At 56.8% G+C, this 16,871-nt stretch overlaps 1 protein-coding gene across 10 annotated transcripts in view; it reads left to right on the forward strand.

The window, feature by feature from the left end:
* The window catches only part of CACNA1C (calcium voltage-gated channel subunit alpha1 C), a 474,002-nt gene that overhangs the window by 382,726 nt on the left and 74,405 nt on the right, over positions 1–16,871 (forward strand). For all 10 annotated transcript variants that reach the window (XM_082636564.1, XM_082636557.1, XM_082636560.1 and 7 more), the window contains exons 14-18: positions 7,651–7,858; positions 8,737–8,857; positions 10,152–10,266; positions 10,894–11,014; positions 11,297–11,366. In XM_082636564.1, the coding sequence (XP_082492690.1) occupies positions 7,651–7,858; positions 8,737–8,857; positions 10,152–10,266; positions 10,894–11,014; positions 11,297–11,366 (635 nt within the window). The remainder of the gene's footprint in view (positions 1–7,650; positions 7,859–8,736; positions 8,858–10,151; positions 10,267–10,893; positions 11,015–11,296; positions 11,367–16,871) is intronic.

A 16,871-nucleotide genomic window follows, 5' to 3' on the forward strand; every position in this document is an offset into this window, starting at 1 on the left:
ACCCCGACACAACCACAGGGCCGACTGGGGACTCTGAGAGGCTCACAGGAGCCCCGCCTAAATCCCACGGTCAAGGCCAGGACACCCTGCCCGTCGTGATCAGCTCACATCCCCCAGGGGGGGTTCCGTCCCCTGTGTGACCGAGGCCTCTGATGCAAACAGGGAATACAAGGTCTTTGAGTTTGTTGCCCAGGTGGGGTTTGGCTCGAGAGTGACGGACATAAACTGTGCATCCGGCCCCAGGACAGAGGGCGGGGTGGGGAACAGCAGGCGCTCGGCCGGCAGGTTTGGCCTGGGGTGGGCAGGACAAGCCTCTGGGGAGAATGATTCCGAGCCGCAGGAGGGATGAAGAGAGACCATGACCCCAAGGGTGACCCGACAGGGGAGGTGAGTCTCTCGAGTGGCCTGTGCTTCGGGGGCTGAGACCCCCAGTGCTGGAGGGTTCTTCTGTGCACGTGGACGCACGCGGGTGTCACTCTGCAGAGGCGGCCTTGGTTTTTCTCAGTTTCTCTACAAGGTTCTAGACCTGGAGTTCTTTGTTCTGCTGGTGCACACTTCTCTCCAAAGCGCTTTCTTTTTTGGCGTGAGTGTGTGTATTTCAGTCTTAATCAATTAGGATGAAAGCCCCCTTCAACGGTGAATATGCCGTCAACCCTCCAGTTCACCACCCGCCAAACTTCCTGGAGGGAGAGGGATCCTGGGAGACGGGGCCACAGCGGTCACAGACACCAGGACCACACTGACATCGAGAAGGCCAGAGGTGCAGGACCTGCAGGGCCTTCCCATCGCCCTGCCCGGAGGCTGCCACCTGGCACCTACAATCCTCTTTCGTATCACTGTTGAGGAGAACCCACCCTACTCCCTGCCATCTGCCATGGCGAGCCAGGCCCCAGATTTCAGCCGTCTCCTCTGAGCTCTGCAGCATCCCCACAGCGACCCCCGTGTCAGCCTTCCAGGGAGTGCACGTAGGGATGGACGGCCTTCCGTCCAGCGAGCGGGGTCCCTCGTGACGCCAGGCCACTGGCACCAGCTCTGCTTGGTTAGTGCTGCTCCAAAGGCACAGAGCACAGGTGGCAGGCCACACGCAGGGACCTCCACCCTGCCCTGCTGGACGGGAAGCAACAGGAGGCTGAACGCAAGCAGCACCCACAACCACGACCTGGTCCAAGGGCAGCATCTCCTCAGCCCAGGCATGTCCGTGAGCAGGTGGGCTGGGTCAGATACTTGGGCGCAGTCTGTCTCGTGAACCAAGGCTGGCAGGTGCCCTCAGACCTGCGGCCACTTGTTCTGAGCCCCCGGGGGGGGGACGCTCTCCCCAGGAGAGACTCGTGTTCACACTGCTCTCTGGAATTCTACCCTAGATAGGGTCTAGAAGCCACGGCGACCCTACTCTCTGTGTAGCAAACTGAGGCATCATAGACTTTTTTTCTTTTTTCCTTTTTTTGAATCAAGGCGTACAGTTGATCCTTGAACAACAGGGGTTTGAACTGCAAGGGTTCACTTCCATGCAGATTTTTTCGCACTGCAGGTCTACACAGTCCGAGGTTGGTTGGATTCGAGGACACCGACTGTCAAGGTATTCTCGGATTTTCAACCACTGAGGGTCGGTGCCCTAACCCCTGTGTTGTTCAGGGGTCAATGTAATTGACATAACACGATATTCGTTTCAGGTGAACAACATAATGTTTCCATATTTGTATAAATTAGGAAGTGATCACCACAAGTCGAGTTAACATCCATCACCACACGATTTTTCTTTTCTTGTGATGAGAACATTTTTTTTTATAAATTTATTTATTTATTTTTATTTATTTATTTTTGGCTGTGTTGGGTCTTCGTTTCTGTGCAAGGGCTTTCTCTAGTTGCGGCGAGCGGGGGCCACTCTTCATCGCGGTGCGCGGGCCTCTCACTGTTGCGGCCTCTCCCGTTGCAGAGCACAGGCTCCGGACGTGCAGGCTCAGTAGTTGCAGCTCACGGGTCCAGTTGCCCTGTGGCATGTGAGATCCTCCCAGACCAAGTCTCGAACCCGTGTCGCCTTCATTGGCAGGCAGATTCTCAACCACTACGCCACCAGGGAAGCCCGTGATGAGAACATTTTAAGATCTATTCTCTTGGCAACTTTCAGTGTAAAATATAGTATTGCTAACTGTAGTCACCATGCCATACGTCACATGCCCAGGACTTATTTGTTTTATAACTGGAGGTTTGTAGCTTTTGACCCCCGCACCCAGTTCGCCCACCTCCCCCCACCCCACACCTCTGGGGACCAGTCTGTCCCCCTGACATGTAATAGTGTGACGAGTGGTCTGGTGGTGGAAGCTCAGGAACCCCCGGATCTAGGGAAGCCACAGGATCAGAAGTGACGTCGGGGGGAGGGCAAGAGCCATTCCTCACCTTTGAGCAAAGTGGGTTTGACTCGAGTGAGTGTGAGACCCGCCCCCCAGCCCTGCTCCACACACACGGGGTCTGTGTCCCCTCCAGCCCCGTCCCCTTGCCTTCCCTCCATTAAGTACAAGGGTGTCATGTTGAAGATTTGTTCCTTCATCCAGCAAAACACTCCCAGGGCACCTCCTTTGGCTGTGCTCCCAGCACAAGCCCTGCTCTCTGGACCGTCCCCCCGGAGGGGATGAGCATGTAGAATGCAGGCTGGGGACAGGGTGGCTGCCAGGAGGGCATTGAGCAGGCCCCAGGGGACTGAAGGAGTGAGCCCTGCAGACCCCAGGGCCGGGCCGGCCAGTGGGGTGGATGCAGGCGGGACAGTGGCGCTCCGGGCTGGAGCCTCGCAGCGGGTAGCAGGGGAGGTGCCGTCCACAGGGTCTGCGGGGCCTCGGGCGGGGCCTTGGAGAGCGTCCTGCTGCCCGGCCGAGGAGGGGTCGGGGGTCACAGGGCACCAGGAGTTGTCGGGGATTCTGAGAGTAGGAACGTGGCCGGGGGTGTCCGCCGGGTTTCTCACTGTTAATGTGCCCTTTCCCTCTGTGATTACGGAGTAATCCATGGAGAGATATCGGGGCCTGTGAGCCCCCTGCTCCCCAGAGGCCTTCCCCCGTGACGGTCTGCACCTGAATCACTGACTCGTTCGTTCATTCATGCATTCATTCATTCCTACTCTCCATTTGACACGGTCTGTAAAGCAAACCCCTCTCTCCTTTCTTTAACGTCAGTGGATTCAGTTTTTTTCAGTATATTATAACTTATTACTGTCGCTGAGAGCACCGGCGGCAGTGCGTTCGCGGTGCCTCACTTGGGCGGGGGGCTGAGCAGCTGCAGGGGGCGGGGGCAGGACAGGGGAGACGCCGGCCTGGGTGGCAGGTGCCGGAGGGGCTGTAGCCTGGCTCCGAGGACGGGGTTGCGGCTGTGGGTGTGAGGCCACCTGGAGGGCAACCCCAAGGGTCTGGGCTCAAGCCAGAGATGGCGGCTGTGCTTCACCGCGACGGCGTGATGGCGGGGTGGGCCACGGGGCTCGGTCAGGCCAGCGGCTCGTGCTGGGAGCCCCCCATCGACTGAGAGAGGGCCGCGCGCCCCTCGGGGCATGGGAGCAGGAGAAGAGCCTTCCGACCAGAGGCTCGGCCCCTGTAGGCGGCTCAGTAGGCCTCCTCCGCCCAGCGTCCCCATAAGGTCTCCACCACCCCCAGGACGGGCGACACAGCCATGCTCCGTCCAGGCTCTCAGTCCAGGCCCGCCCTCCTGCTCGCCCTGGGCCACACCCCACCCCGGGCAGACCCCCTCCCGCACGGTGACTTTCTCCCTCGGGTCTGGGGCCTCCTTGGCCGGCGCCCCTGGGCCCGTGGCCGGCAGACAGCCTGAATCTCAGCGCTGGGCTGGTCTATTTCCCTCACGTCCACAGGCCTCGGGAAAACTAAGGCACCAACTTTTATGGCCATGAAGACTTTCCCAGAATATTCTGTGCAGTTTAGGGGCTGTGTGACCTTAACCCCCAGGCAGACACTGTCCACCCCCCCAGTACAGCGGGACGTTCTCGTTACAAATACGCTCCGGAGTTTCAGTTCCTAAATACCGGCTTGCTGATGGGGGCTGGGTGCCCGCACAGCAGTGATTCGTGGTTCTGAGCGACGCCTGGGAATCGGCATTTAGAAAATGGTTTCCCGCCCCCCACCCCCGGCATGTCATCTCCAGACAGGTCTGGGAGCTTTCAGTGTAAGAGGGGAGGGCGTCCCAGCCCCCACAGAGGTTCTCTAACCCCTTACTCATACAGAACGATTAGTACAATCTCTAGCCAACCGGGGCCAGGCGGCCCATCACACACGCCAGGCTGCACAGAATCTATTTGAGGACAGAGATGCAGGGGATGGAAGGAAAGCTTCTGGCCTCTGCCCTCAAGAACTCAAGCCTATTTGGGTGAGACGAGGCTGTCACAAATGTGGAACAGGTAAGAGCCTTTCTAGAGCAGATACAAATCAATGTATATTAACATTCCACGAACAGAGGGCGTGTGGCTGGCAGGCAGGGTAGAGGCGGAGCAAGGCTGAGTGTGAAGGAGAGAGAGCTTGAGAGACTCCAGGTTGGGGAGACGCTCATGTTTACACCCAAACTGTTGGCCCATCTGCTTCTGTCACTAATGGAGCCGTTCTCCAGGGAGAGGTGCCCGGGTTGGGGTGCAGCTGCCAGGCTGCAGTGGGGCGTGGTTTGCAAGGCACTGTCTCGAGCAGCAGAAACAATTCCCTGTCTGCCTTGGTGAAAAGCCTGGAACATCTAAGTGGAGGAGATTAAGGTTGTGACCTGAAAGGCAGCTGGGTCGGGCTAGTGCTGCAGGGAAGTGAGACGCACTTGGCCAGCTGGGCGCGTGTCCCTTTTGCTGCAGTGCATTCCTTACCCTGAACAGACCCTGTCCCGGGTACCCAAGCCCCTTCCAGGGCCATTCGTGTCCCCCCCACTTCCCCAAGAGAGGGCTTTTCCCCACTCGTCCCCACAGTGAAGGGTGTCCGCGCTCACAGCGGAGAGATGCAGGGCCCCGTCTGCCACAGGCTGTCGCTGTGGACTGGGTGCGTTTGCTGCAATCCAGGATCTCCCAAGCTGGCCTGCTTATCAGAATCCTCTGCGACCGTTGTTCAAAACAGATTTCTGGGCCCCAAACGACAGCTATTGAATCAGAATCTCCAGAAGAGAGGCCTTTTAAACAAACCAACTCTTTGGACCGAGTGAATTTGGGAAGCCTTAGTAAACACACCCCCTCTTACCCATGGGTGACCCAGGCCACCCTCCCCCGTGGGTGACCCCATTCATGACTGGGCTGGGCTGAGGCCCGCATTCTGGAAAAAAAAAATTTTTTATGTGTTTTTTTGGTCTAAAGATCAGTAGTGATAACAATAATTACTAACCTTTATCACCTGTGTGCCAGGCACTATACTGGGGTCTTTTTTTTAAATGAAGAGCTGGAATTATATTTTTTCTAGTTTTACTGAGAAATAATTGACAAACATCAGTGTCCACATTTAAGGTGTACAGCATGATGGTTTGTTTTCTATACATTGTGGAATGACTGTGACAGGAGATTTCGTTCACACGTGTCATCGCATAGAGACAGTGTGAAAAAAGAAGAAACTCACCCTTGTGATGAGAACGCTTAGGGTCCACTGTCCTAACAGCCGTTACATATAACACACAGCAGTGGTGGCTACAGTCATCACGCTGTACGCTACATTCCTAGTACTTATTTATCTATAACTGGAAGTTTGTGCCTTTTGACGCCCTCCCTCCTGTTCCCCCTCCCACCATCCCCCGCCTCTAGTAACCACAAATCTGATCTCCTTTTCTGTGAGTTTGTTGGGGGGGTTTGTTTGTTTGTGTCTGGTTTTGGATTTTTTTAGATTCCACATACCGGGGAGGTCATATGGTATGTGTCTCTCTCTGTCTGACTTATTTCACTAAGCATAATGCCCTCCAAGTCCATCCATGCTGTTGCAAATGGCAAGATTTTCTTCTTCTTTATGGCTAAATAATATCCCATTGGAGATAACGTATGCCACATTTTTCTTTCTCCGTTTCTCCATTCATGGACACTTAGGTTGTTTCCATGTCTTGGTTATTATGAATAATGCTATAGTGAACGTATCCCTTGGATATGTTCCCAGAAGTAGAATTGCTGGAGGGTACGGTAGCTCTATTTTTAATTATCCTGAGGAAGCTTCATTTTGTTTTCCACAGCGGCTGCACCAACTTACATTCCCACCAGCAACGCACAAGGGTTCCCTTTTCTCCACATTCTCACCAGCACTTGTTATCTCTTGTCTTTCTGATGATGGGCATTCTAACAGGTGTGAGGTGATATCTCTTGGTTTTTTTTTTTTTTTTTTTTTTTTTTTCTTTTTGCGGTATGCGGGCCTCTCACTGCTGTGGCCTCTCCCGTTGCGGAGCACAGGCTCCGGACGCGCAGGCCCAGCGGCCATGGCTCACGGGCCCAGCCGCTCCGCGGCATATGGGATCCTCCCAGACCGGGGCACGAACCCGTATCCCCTGCATCGGCAGGCGGACTCTCAACCACTGCGCCACCAGGGAGGCCCAGATATCTCTTGGTTTTGATTAGCATTTCCCTAACGATTAGCAACGTTGAGCAGCAACGTTGAGCATCTTTTCACGTGCCTGTTGGCCGTTTGTATGTCTTCTTTGGAGAAGTGTCTATTCGGGTCTGGTTTTTTAAAGTATTTATTTATTTTTATTTGGTTGTGCTGGGTCTTAGATACGGCATGCAAACTCTTAGCTGTGGCATGTATGTGGGACCTAGTTCCCCGACCAGGGCTCGAACCCGGGCCCCCTGCATTGGGAGCATGGAGTCTTAACCACTGCGCCGCCAGGGAAGTCCCTGTCTGTTTTTTTAAATAGGATTATTTGGGGTGTTTTTTGTTTGTTTGTTTGTTTCGCTATTGAGTTGCATAAGTTCTTTATATATTTTGGATATTAATCTCTTATCAGATATATGGTTTGCAAGTGTTTTTTTCCCATTTTGTAGGTCGTCTTTTCACTTTGTTGATGGTTTCCTTTGCTGTGCAGAAGCTTTTTAGTTTGATGTAGTCCCACCTGTTTATTTTTTATTTGGTTGCCGTTGCGGGGAGTGGCTTTCTTTTAGTTGTTTTGTTTTGTTTTGTTTTTGCAGTATGCGGGCCTCTCACTGCTGTGGCCTCTCCTGTTGCGGAGCACAGGCTCCGGACGCACAGGCTCAGCAGCCACGGCTCACGGGCCCAGCCGCTCCACGGCACGTGGGATCTTCCCAGACCGGGGCATGAACCCGTGTCCTCTGCATCGGCATGCGGACTCTCAACCACTGCGCCACCAGGGAAGCCCGGGGGAGGGCAGTGGCTTTTTAAAAACTGTTCTCTCCTGTAATCCTCCCAATGACGTACTGAAGCGTGTGCTACCGCTGCCCCTATGTTTTCAGACGGTGGGACACAGAAGGAAGGGAGGTTAAGCAACTCCCCCAAAGACACGTGTAGAGCTCGGTCGGAACCAGACTCCTGACCCGGGGCCCCTGAATTAACTCACTCACACTCTAATTGTGAGCTGGCCAGCCAAGTCCCACCACCACGCTTCCCCAAGGACAGGGCCAAAAGGAGGGCGCTGCCGCCGGTCTCAAAGGCCCTGGTGGGTGGGGCAGTGGGGCAAGAGGTGATGGAGGCTCACCCCGCCCCCCGTCCCCAGGTACTGGAACTCCCTGAGCAACCTGGTGGCGTCCCTGCTGAACTCCGTGCGCTCCATCGCCTCCCTGCTGCTGCTGCTGTTCCTCTTCATCATCATCTTCTCCCTCCTGGGCATGCAGCTCTTCGGGGGGAAGTTCAACTTTGATGAGATGCAGACCCGGAGGAGCACGTTCGATAACTTCCCCCAGTCCCTCCTCACCGTGTTTCAGGTATGGACTCTTCTCTGCCGGGACTGTGCTCTGGGGGGAGGGCCAGGAGCCGGGGGACGGGGGAGGAAGGAGCTTCCCGCCCCCTCCCACAGGGCAGCCAGAGCCAGAACAGGTTGGCCATAGGGGCCCAGGACAGTCTGTAGCTCTCCTACCCCGACCCCCAGGAAATTCCGCTGCTGGATTGACCACTGGGAAAAAAAAAAAAGATCCAATTAAGCAGCTTAAAAACTGTTTCTTAGCTGTGGAAACCTTTATGCAAATACATTCTACATGGAAGCCCAAAATATCAACAAAGGAAAGTGGCCGGTCCTTGCTGGGGAGGGGAGGGGGACGGGTGTCTTTCCTACCCTTCACGCTCGCCCCCAGGAAAATACGACTACTGTCGAATTTGTGACTTCACGGATATGCTGGCTTAAGGCCAAGCTAAAGTAGCACTTAAGTTTAACAGCAGATCGATTTACAGATTAAACTGGGTAATATGTGGATGTTGCCAAAATCTTAAAGATGGTACCCAGAGTCCTCACGTTTGGAGAAAACCAGGGGACCTGTGGCCCCTTAGTGAACACGCTTACCTTGACGACGTAACCCGAGGGTCAGCCACGGAGCACTGTCCCTGGGGGTAGGAGGTATTTTGCCCAGGAAGCTCTTTTAGTCAATCAGATAATTTGTGCCGGTGGCCACGCACTCTGTCTAAGGAGAGGGCTGGACTTGCGGGGGTCACAGCTCAGAGCCCTGGGAGGAGAACGGGGTGGGCAGGAGGCGGGGGAGGAAGAGAGAGATGTCAGACGCTTCTGTCTCGCAGGGGGCTGGGCAGGGGAGTTTCGGGTTTGCTGCTGGTCTAACGCTGTGTCCCTTATTGGTGGGAATGTGTCATTCAGATCCTGACCGGGGAGGACTGGAATTCGGTGATGTATGATGGGATCATGGCTTATGGCGGCCCCTCTTTTCCAGGGATGTTAGTCTGTATTTACTTCATCATCCTCTTCATCTGTGGAAATTGTATCCTTTGCTCCTGCCTCCCCCCACCCCGCCCCCGCTGCCCCCGCTCTCAGCCTACAGCTCGATGCCAATAGCTGTGCCCCGCAGGTCCTGACTGGGGGGGACCCAGGGCCCTCCCCCCAGGGGAAGCAGGGAAGGGCAGGCTTGGGAGGATACGTCCAGCCCCGACCACCTCGGCGGTGCAGGTGTCTGGGTGGGAGCCCGGAGCCTGGGCCCGGGGGGGGATGCACGGCGTCCCCCAGCCTCCGATTCCGGGAGCACATCCTCGCCGCGGGCCAGGCGAGCAACCCCCCGCCCGGTGTTGTGCTTGCAGCCACTCACTCGGACCCCGATGTGCACACTGGCTGCCCCAGCGCAGGGCGCCTGCCCGGGGAGGACAGATCCTCCACCCCGGAAGTGACATTCACCTGTCGCCCTGCTCTCGGGCCAGGGTCCCTCCCTCTGAAGCCACCCTGCGGGATGTTAGCCACAGGCAGAGTGGACAGGTCACGGGCAGGTTCCCGGGTCCTGGGCTGCTGGCACCCCTCTTCCCGTCCTGTCCCTGCGGGTTGTGTGCACAGGGGCTCGGAAAGTAAATCACAGAAGATCTGGACACAGAGGCCAGCGGGCGGCCTCGGGCACACCCAGGGCTGCCCACCTAGCGTCCTGGGAACGGGGTGGAAATAGCAGTGCCTCCGACCTAACGGGCCGGGTGAGGCTGAACAGGATGGCGCACGCCCAGCCCCTGTCCTTGCGGGGCCGCGGCCCTTGCTCCCCGTGTGAGCCAGAGCCTCCCGGGGCCTGGGGTGGAAGGTGGGCCTGACCAGCATTAACCTCTCGGCTGGACGGGCTCTGATCCGGTTCTCTGACCTACAGATCCTGCGTCCGCGTCTGGGGTGGGGGGAGAAGAAAGGGCAAACTCCGCTCCAGTTAGGAGCTCGGTGGACCCTCCCAGGGCCTCTGTCTGAACAGGGTCACAGCGGGAGGGGCAGGGCGAGCGGGCACCTCCTGGCAGCGGTAATGGCCACTCTGCACCCCGTCCCGCTGCAGCGCTGCTTCCGGTGTCAGTCACGGGCGGTCATCTTGACACCGGCAGTTAAAGAGCGAGGCCCGGCTGCCGGCCGCCCCCCCCCCGCCCCGCCAGCGGGCCTTCTCTCGACCCCACAGAAAACCCCAGGAAGCTAGTGGGGTGATGGGGCTCAGAGCCCCTCCCCGGGGGGAGCTCTGCCCCCGCGTGTCCTGCCCCCTCCCGCCCCCGTGCCCATCCACAACCCCAAGTCCAAGGGTCATTTTCTTTAAGAATGGGCACAAACAGATATCCTACTGAATGTGTTCTTGGCCATTGCCGTGGACAACCTGGCTGACGCCGAGAGCCTCACCTCTGCCCAGAAGGAGGAGGAAGAAGAGAAGGAGAGGAAGAAGCTGGCCAGGTAACCGCCAGCTTCCGCGGCCCGGCCTGGGGTGCCGCTCCCCTCGGTGCTCAGGAGATGCTCCGCCCTGCCTGGCCGTCCCTCCTGGAAGGGGGCTGGTTGGGGGCTCTCTGTGTGAGTTGAGCCTCCCCCCTAATTCCTGGGCATTGCTCTAAGTGGGGACCACCGTGAATTACATCTCTGGGAAGGTGTTGTGTTGCCCCACGTGTCCAGGAAGGTGGCGGGTTCCCTGTTGAGAGGGGAGGTCAGGAGAGGTGGGGGAGGTAGAGGGGAGGGCGGGGCCGGCAGCCGCTCACGGGAGGGGTCCAGCTCCAGCGGAAGAGCCACGCGACGACAAGCCAGGGCCCCACTGTGTCCTCGTCCTTGTCTCCGTGGACCGTCACGGCCACACCTCTGCTGAGTACTGAGCAGGGTTCTCCAGGAGCCTTTCTCTGGGTTAGACGGGGACTGAGCCTCTGAGAAGCTGGACTCTTCAACTGAATGCCGGACAGAGCCGGGCGGGGCCAGAGCCGGGCGGGGCCCAGTGCCCCTGTGATTGAGCGCATGGCATGGGCCCCAGCAGACCACAGGGCAGCTCCCTATCAATCTGGTCACATCCCTTTCTTTTCCCTCCTGCGGACCGGCCAGGACTGCCAGCCCAGAGAAGAAACAAGAGATGGTGGAGAAGCCGGCCGTGGAGGAGACCAAGGAGGAGAAAATCGAGCTGAAATCCATCACGGCGGATGGAGAGTCGCCCCCTGCCACCAAGGTGAGGGGCCGAGGCCCAGGGAAGGAGGACACGGTCCTCCTGGGCCAGACAGCAGGGGAGGGGGGGTGAGAAGGGGCTGGGGAGGGTGGACAGCAGAGCTGGGCGCAGAGAGAAGGAAGGCCAGCCGTCTGCTGTTGTCCTGAGGGATGTGCGCAAGGAAAAAGGATGTGTTTCTGAGTCGACAGCTCAGCCTAGACTAGGCGGCAATTTCAAGGCTACCCGAAGCCTCTAAAGCTGTGGACCTTGTCTAACTGGACCCTCCTTCTCTCCTTGGCTGCCTAGATCAACATGGACGACCTCCAGCCCAACGAGAATGAGGACAAGAGTTCCTACCCCAACCCGGAAACCACAGGTACCAGCCCACAGCCTGGCCTGGGGGTGGGGGGATCTGGGGGTGGACACCCCACTGTAAAGCCACGTGCTGGTCCCAGTTCCCCCACAAGCAAGGGCCCTGCCAGATCCCCCGGCTCGGCTGCAGCACTGCCGATTATCCTCTGGGGGGCAGGGTGCTTTGCTCCTTGTTTCCTCATTATGACAACAGAAGATTGAATGCATCGTGTTTGAGCGATGCCTTTGGGTCTTTGGAAGCTGGATTCCGTATACATTTAAGGTTTATTATAGCCTATGCTGTAAACTCATTAGTAAGTTACATAACTTATTAGGATAACATATGTCACAGCATCTTGCTCACTTAATAATAAATCCCAAAGCTGTCCTGTCCTCACCCGGAAGACGGTGCTGAGCACAGCGCAGCCGCCACCGCTTGCTGCTCTGCAGGATGCGTTCAGAGCTCTGCCGTCTGGTCCGTAAACTGGCAGGCAGGCACCCTGGAGAGGGTTTCACGTCAGGAGCCCATCAGCCCCCGTCAGGAGCCCATCAGCCCCCCTCAGGAGCCACTTCCCTGCGTCAGGAAACCACACCCTGTGTGAGCCCTGACCTGCCCTCCTTCTACAGAGAATTGCAGATGTTATCACGAGCTTCACCTGTCCTCCTTCTACAGAGAATTGCAGATGTTATCACGAGCTTCAAGCTCAAAGTCACGACACACCGTCAAGCCACCGTGGGTCTCGCCGACACCCCTCCCCGCACAGGTTGGGCTGTGTCAGGTCACAGCCCTGTCGGGAGCCTGAAAACCTTCTGCGTTCGTGACCGCGCCCGGCCTCCTTTTCCCTTTCCCTCCGCAGTCTGTCTGCTGGGAAAGAGGATTTGGCTTCCTGGGGCTCAGACAGAAAGGAGGGCGGAAGGGTGTCCATGTGCCGGGCACCAAACCTTTTGAAGCCTTAAAGCCCGTCTGGGTGGAAACTATTATAGAATTTCAAAGACAGACCAGAAATATCCACCGAATGCGGCGGGCGGGTCTTGTCTTGATCCTAAATGAGCAGATAAACGTTTCGATGACATTTTTGAGGTAATGGGGGGAAATTGAATATGGACGGGGAGCTAACTGATTTTGGGTAGGTTTTGTTAATCGCGGGACCCCCTGCAGGAGGCGCCTGTTCCTAGTCCCCGCAAAGCAGCCCCCCTGCCCAGCAGTGACCTTTCAGGCCTCCCCTCCTGGTTCAATCTCCAAAGCTCGCCGGTTGGTTGGAGCCTCCCAGCTTTGTATACACTACATTTTAGAAACATCACCTCACCCAGGAAGGAAAGCTTTGTGCCAAGATGGTGCTTTTATCTAATTGATTCATTTACTTGAGTGAACATACAGATGTGCTTAAGAGTCACTCAGGGCTGAAAATTAATAAGTACACGTGAAAAGGAAATGTGATGACACCCGGGAATGTGTGGCTCAGTCCAGACGCTGTGGGAGAGGCCTGGGCTGCTGCAGGGGCTCCAGGAGAGAGCAGTGCGGGGAGGTGGGGCGGCGGGGGGGTCACGGAGCAGGTGGTCCCCACTCGGTCTGCAGTCGAGGAGTTGGAGGGGCAAAAGTTACTTCGGGACCATCCTGTTTTCATGGGCACAGAGCTGGACAAAACCAGGGGGATGTCCATTCATTGATTTAATAACTGCTTATAAAGCACCTACTGTGTGCCGGGCCCCCTGGCCCATGGGGGACAGAGAAGGCCACTGCTCCGGGGGCCGCCATTGTAGTGGGAGGCAGACAAGGAGCAAGAAAGCAAGCCAACCAGAAAGGAACCATCAGGAAGATCATAAAACCAAGGGCCGTATTAGAGGTACCAAGTGGGCGGGGCTGCCCTGGCTGTCTGGTCACTAGGGCCCCTTTGTGGATGTGACGTCTGGGCTGAACCCTGAGTCAGAGGAACCAGGTGTGTGGAGATGATTGAGGGAAGAGATTTCTAGGTGGAGGGACCAGCAAGCCCAGAATCTCGGGCAGTCGCACCTGTCTGCAGTGGGACCAGAGCAGGCAAAGGGCCGGGGGCGGGGCAGGAGACGGGGCAGGAGCAGGTGGGACGGCCCGCAAGGCCACGCAGAGGGCTGGGTCCCGGCTGATGCTGGGGGGACCACAGGAGGTTCTCAGCCCACATCTGACTTACCTTGCAAAAGACTCGCTCTGGCTGTGGTGTAAAAACAGAGCAGAGTGGGACGGGGCAGTGGGGATGCTCATGCAGCAGTGCAGGCAGGGGACTGGCTGGAGGTGCAGAAGGGGCGGCCCTTGGGGGTGTTTGGAGGCAGGGCCGGCTGGACAGAGAAGCTGGAGAGGCGGGAGGGTGAAGGGTGGCTCTGAGGGCCGAGCTGAGCCAGTTAAGAGAAGGTATCAGCGCGGGGAGTGCGTCCCAGCCTTGCTCTGCAGGTTGGCCTTTTAGGGCGGCTGGACTCTGGGGCTACACGGAGGCCTGGATGCTCCTTGAGGGCAAGGCCATGGCTTTGCGTCCAGTGCGCTGTGGGCCCGAGGTGTCAGAAACAGTATTTTGACTTGAACCGGCCATGAGCAGAATCACAGCGGTGAGCATGGGGCCCCGGGCGGCAAGGCCCGAGGCTGGGCATTTAGCTCTGCCCGCCACGTTTTTCCTGCTGAGTTCTGGAAGTGCCATCTGGAAAGCGGCCGGGCCTTGCTTTCCCCGCTTCTCCAAGCCTGTGAGAGCTGCGATGAGAAAACGGCACCAAGAGGTTCCACGGGCATCGGGTGTCTGGGCGGTTGGCTGCCCCCCGCAGAAGGAGCTCTACCTGACTTCCCCTAATCCGTCACCTCTCTTCTCACGCGTCGTACCTGCAAAGCATCATGTGCTGGCAACCTGACCCTTTACAAGTTTGGTTTGTCCTTCCACAGTCGTTTCCTCTTAAACATTGCTCGCAGGACAAAAGAGTACACACGATTCTCCACGAGGACCTTAGAGGTGCACAAACCTGGCAAACGTGCTTTTCTATAAACACAGATGATTAAGTAAGCATTCAACTACCTGTTCTCAGATATTCCTGAATAAGAAAGTGTTGGGTCATTTAGAGCAAAACTGGAAAGAGGACAGCGCCAGGCGGGACCTGAGATCCTCCCGTTCAATTCCACGTATAGAGGCCATGATGTAAGCCCACTCTGGCTTCACTGGTCGTGCTTTAATAGGAGGCCTTGCCAAGGTTAGTTAGGAACCTTCAGGCCCCTCCTGGACACCACCTTCCATTGTGTGCCAGTCTTCTGCTGAAACTATTCATTGCCTGCCAGTCAGCTCTAATTACTCGAGGGAGGGAATCTGATCTGTGCCTGTGATCTGCTGGTCCTGCTGAGAAGCCCTGGGCCCTTGGTTGCCTCTTGCTTGATAAAGAACCGCTTTCCGTGCCAGGCTCTTTTGCTCCGCCCCACCTGGCTTCGTGGGAACCGGGAGGGAGCACAGACCTGTGGCTGGTCCACGAGGTCCACCGCCCAGAGCCATCTCTCCACCGGACCTTCTGCATGGTCCCCTTCCTCATAAAGCCAGTGCTGTTAAATCATCACCAGGAAATGAGGCTTCCATGTGCCAGGGGGTTTCTCTCTGCAGGGCTTTCAGCACACGAAGAGATGGATCCAGGTACATTTAAAGTCACGCATCCGAGGCGTTTTTGTCCCAAGTGCCAGGTGGGTGTGGGAAACCGGAGGTGCTGCTGGGATTCACAGGAAGGTCCTTCCTGGGCGCAGGCATTCAGGAAGGCCAGGTGAAGGTGCTGTCTGAGCCGGGGGTGCCCACAGCTCTGCGGAGGGGCTGTCGGGCAGGTCAAGCAGGGAGAGAGCTGAGCCACCTTCATGGAGCCCCCGGACACGGGCTTTAACAGGAGAACTTCATCCTCTCACAGTTCTGGAGCCTGGAAGCCAGACATCGAGATGCCAGCAGGGCCGAGCTCCCTCCAGCGGCTCTGGGGAGAGTCCCCGCTCTGCCGGCCAGTGCAGTCCCTTCGAGCTCCTCGGCTGTTGCAGCCTCAGCCCCATCTCTGCCTCCGTCCCCTCACAAGGACAACAGTCCCCGGAGTGAGGGCCCACCCTCGTCCGCTGTGGCAGCATTCGTAGCTAATGACGTCTGCACAGATGCATTTTCCAGAGTGAGGTCACGCGCTCACGTCGGCAGCACAGATACGAAAAACTGGAACGATACAGAGAAGATGAGCACGGCCCCTGCGCAAGGATGACACGCAAATTTGTGGAGCGTTCCGTATTTGTTTTAAAAAATTAAAAAAATAAGGTCACATCCTGTGGCTCCGGGTGGGCATGGATATAGGGGGTTGCTATTTAACCCACTACAGTGAGTGTTTAGAGAATAGTTTGATGTGAGTGGAAAGTCTGTCGGGAAACAACAGGCAAAGAGCAGACAGACTGAGGAAGATGCTAGACACTAACTTACAGTCCTGGAGTGTCTACCATGGGTGGAGATTGTAATAGCACCATTCTGAGGTACATACATGCTGTTATCCCATCTCACAGATGGGGAAACTGAGGCACAGAGACGCTAACTTAAACAGCCAGAAAGAAACAGAGCCAAGATTTGGATCAAGGCGTGCTCCTAACTTCCATCCCCTTCTAAACATTTTTAAGTACCTTGGACAAGAACAGGGTTTGCAGTTTCCTTCCATGGCCAGTGAGCTTGCCTGCCTGTGGTCCACATGCAGTGTGGCCGCTGGCCTGGAGAACAAAGTGCTTCTGTAACTGCTGTCAGCGTCTAGACCTTTGGACGGAGGGCCTGTTACGGCAGGATCACGGCCCGACTGCCTCTACAGCACAGCGTTTTCTTGTATTTTCAGGAATGGGGAGAATGTTGACTTTAAGCTCCTGGAACATTCAAGGATGGGGTTGTTTGCCGGGGTGTCAGGTCAGCCGAGCCACGCCCTTTCCCCTGCCTGCAGTCCAGAAGGGCGAGGACACTTGGCAGTGCCCCAGTCTCACCTGGTCACCTGTCGCTAGTGCCTGACAACGAGGATGACCAACCACCCCGACTGGCAGGGGACTGAGGGTTTCCTGGGATGTGGGAATTTCCATTTATAACCAAGGACAGGGGGGCTTCCCTGGTGCCACAGTCGTTGAGCATCTGCCTGCCGATGCAGGGGACACGGGTTCGAGCCCTGCTCCGGGAAGATCCCACATGCCGCAGAGCAACTAGGCCCGTGAGCCACAACTACTGAGCCTGCGCGTCTGGAGCCTGTGCTCCGCAACAAGAGAGGCCGCGACAGTGAGAGGGCCGTGCACCGCGATGAAGAGTGGCCCCCGCTCGCCACAACTAGAGAAAGCCCGTGCGCAGAAACGAAGACCCAACACAGCCATAAATAAATAAATAAATAAATACATACATACATTTTTAAAATTAAAAAAAAATAAAAACAAGGACAGGTTCTGAGTTGGTCACCCTACTCTCAGCCCCCTCTCGTGTGCTGCCCGGGAGTCTTCCTGTAGCAGAGATGAGCTCCAGCCATGCCCACGGGGAGAGAGCTGGGTGTCTTGGCTGGT

The sequence above is a fragment of the Mesoplodon mirus genome (genome assembly GCF_964341445.2).
Source record: "Mesoplodon mirus genome assembly, chromosome: 11".
Lineage (NCBI taxonomy): Eukaryota > Metazoa > Chordata > Mammalia > Artiodactyla > Ziphiidae > Mesoplodon > Mesoplodon mirus.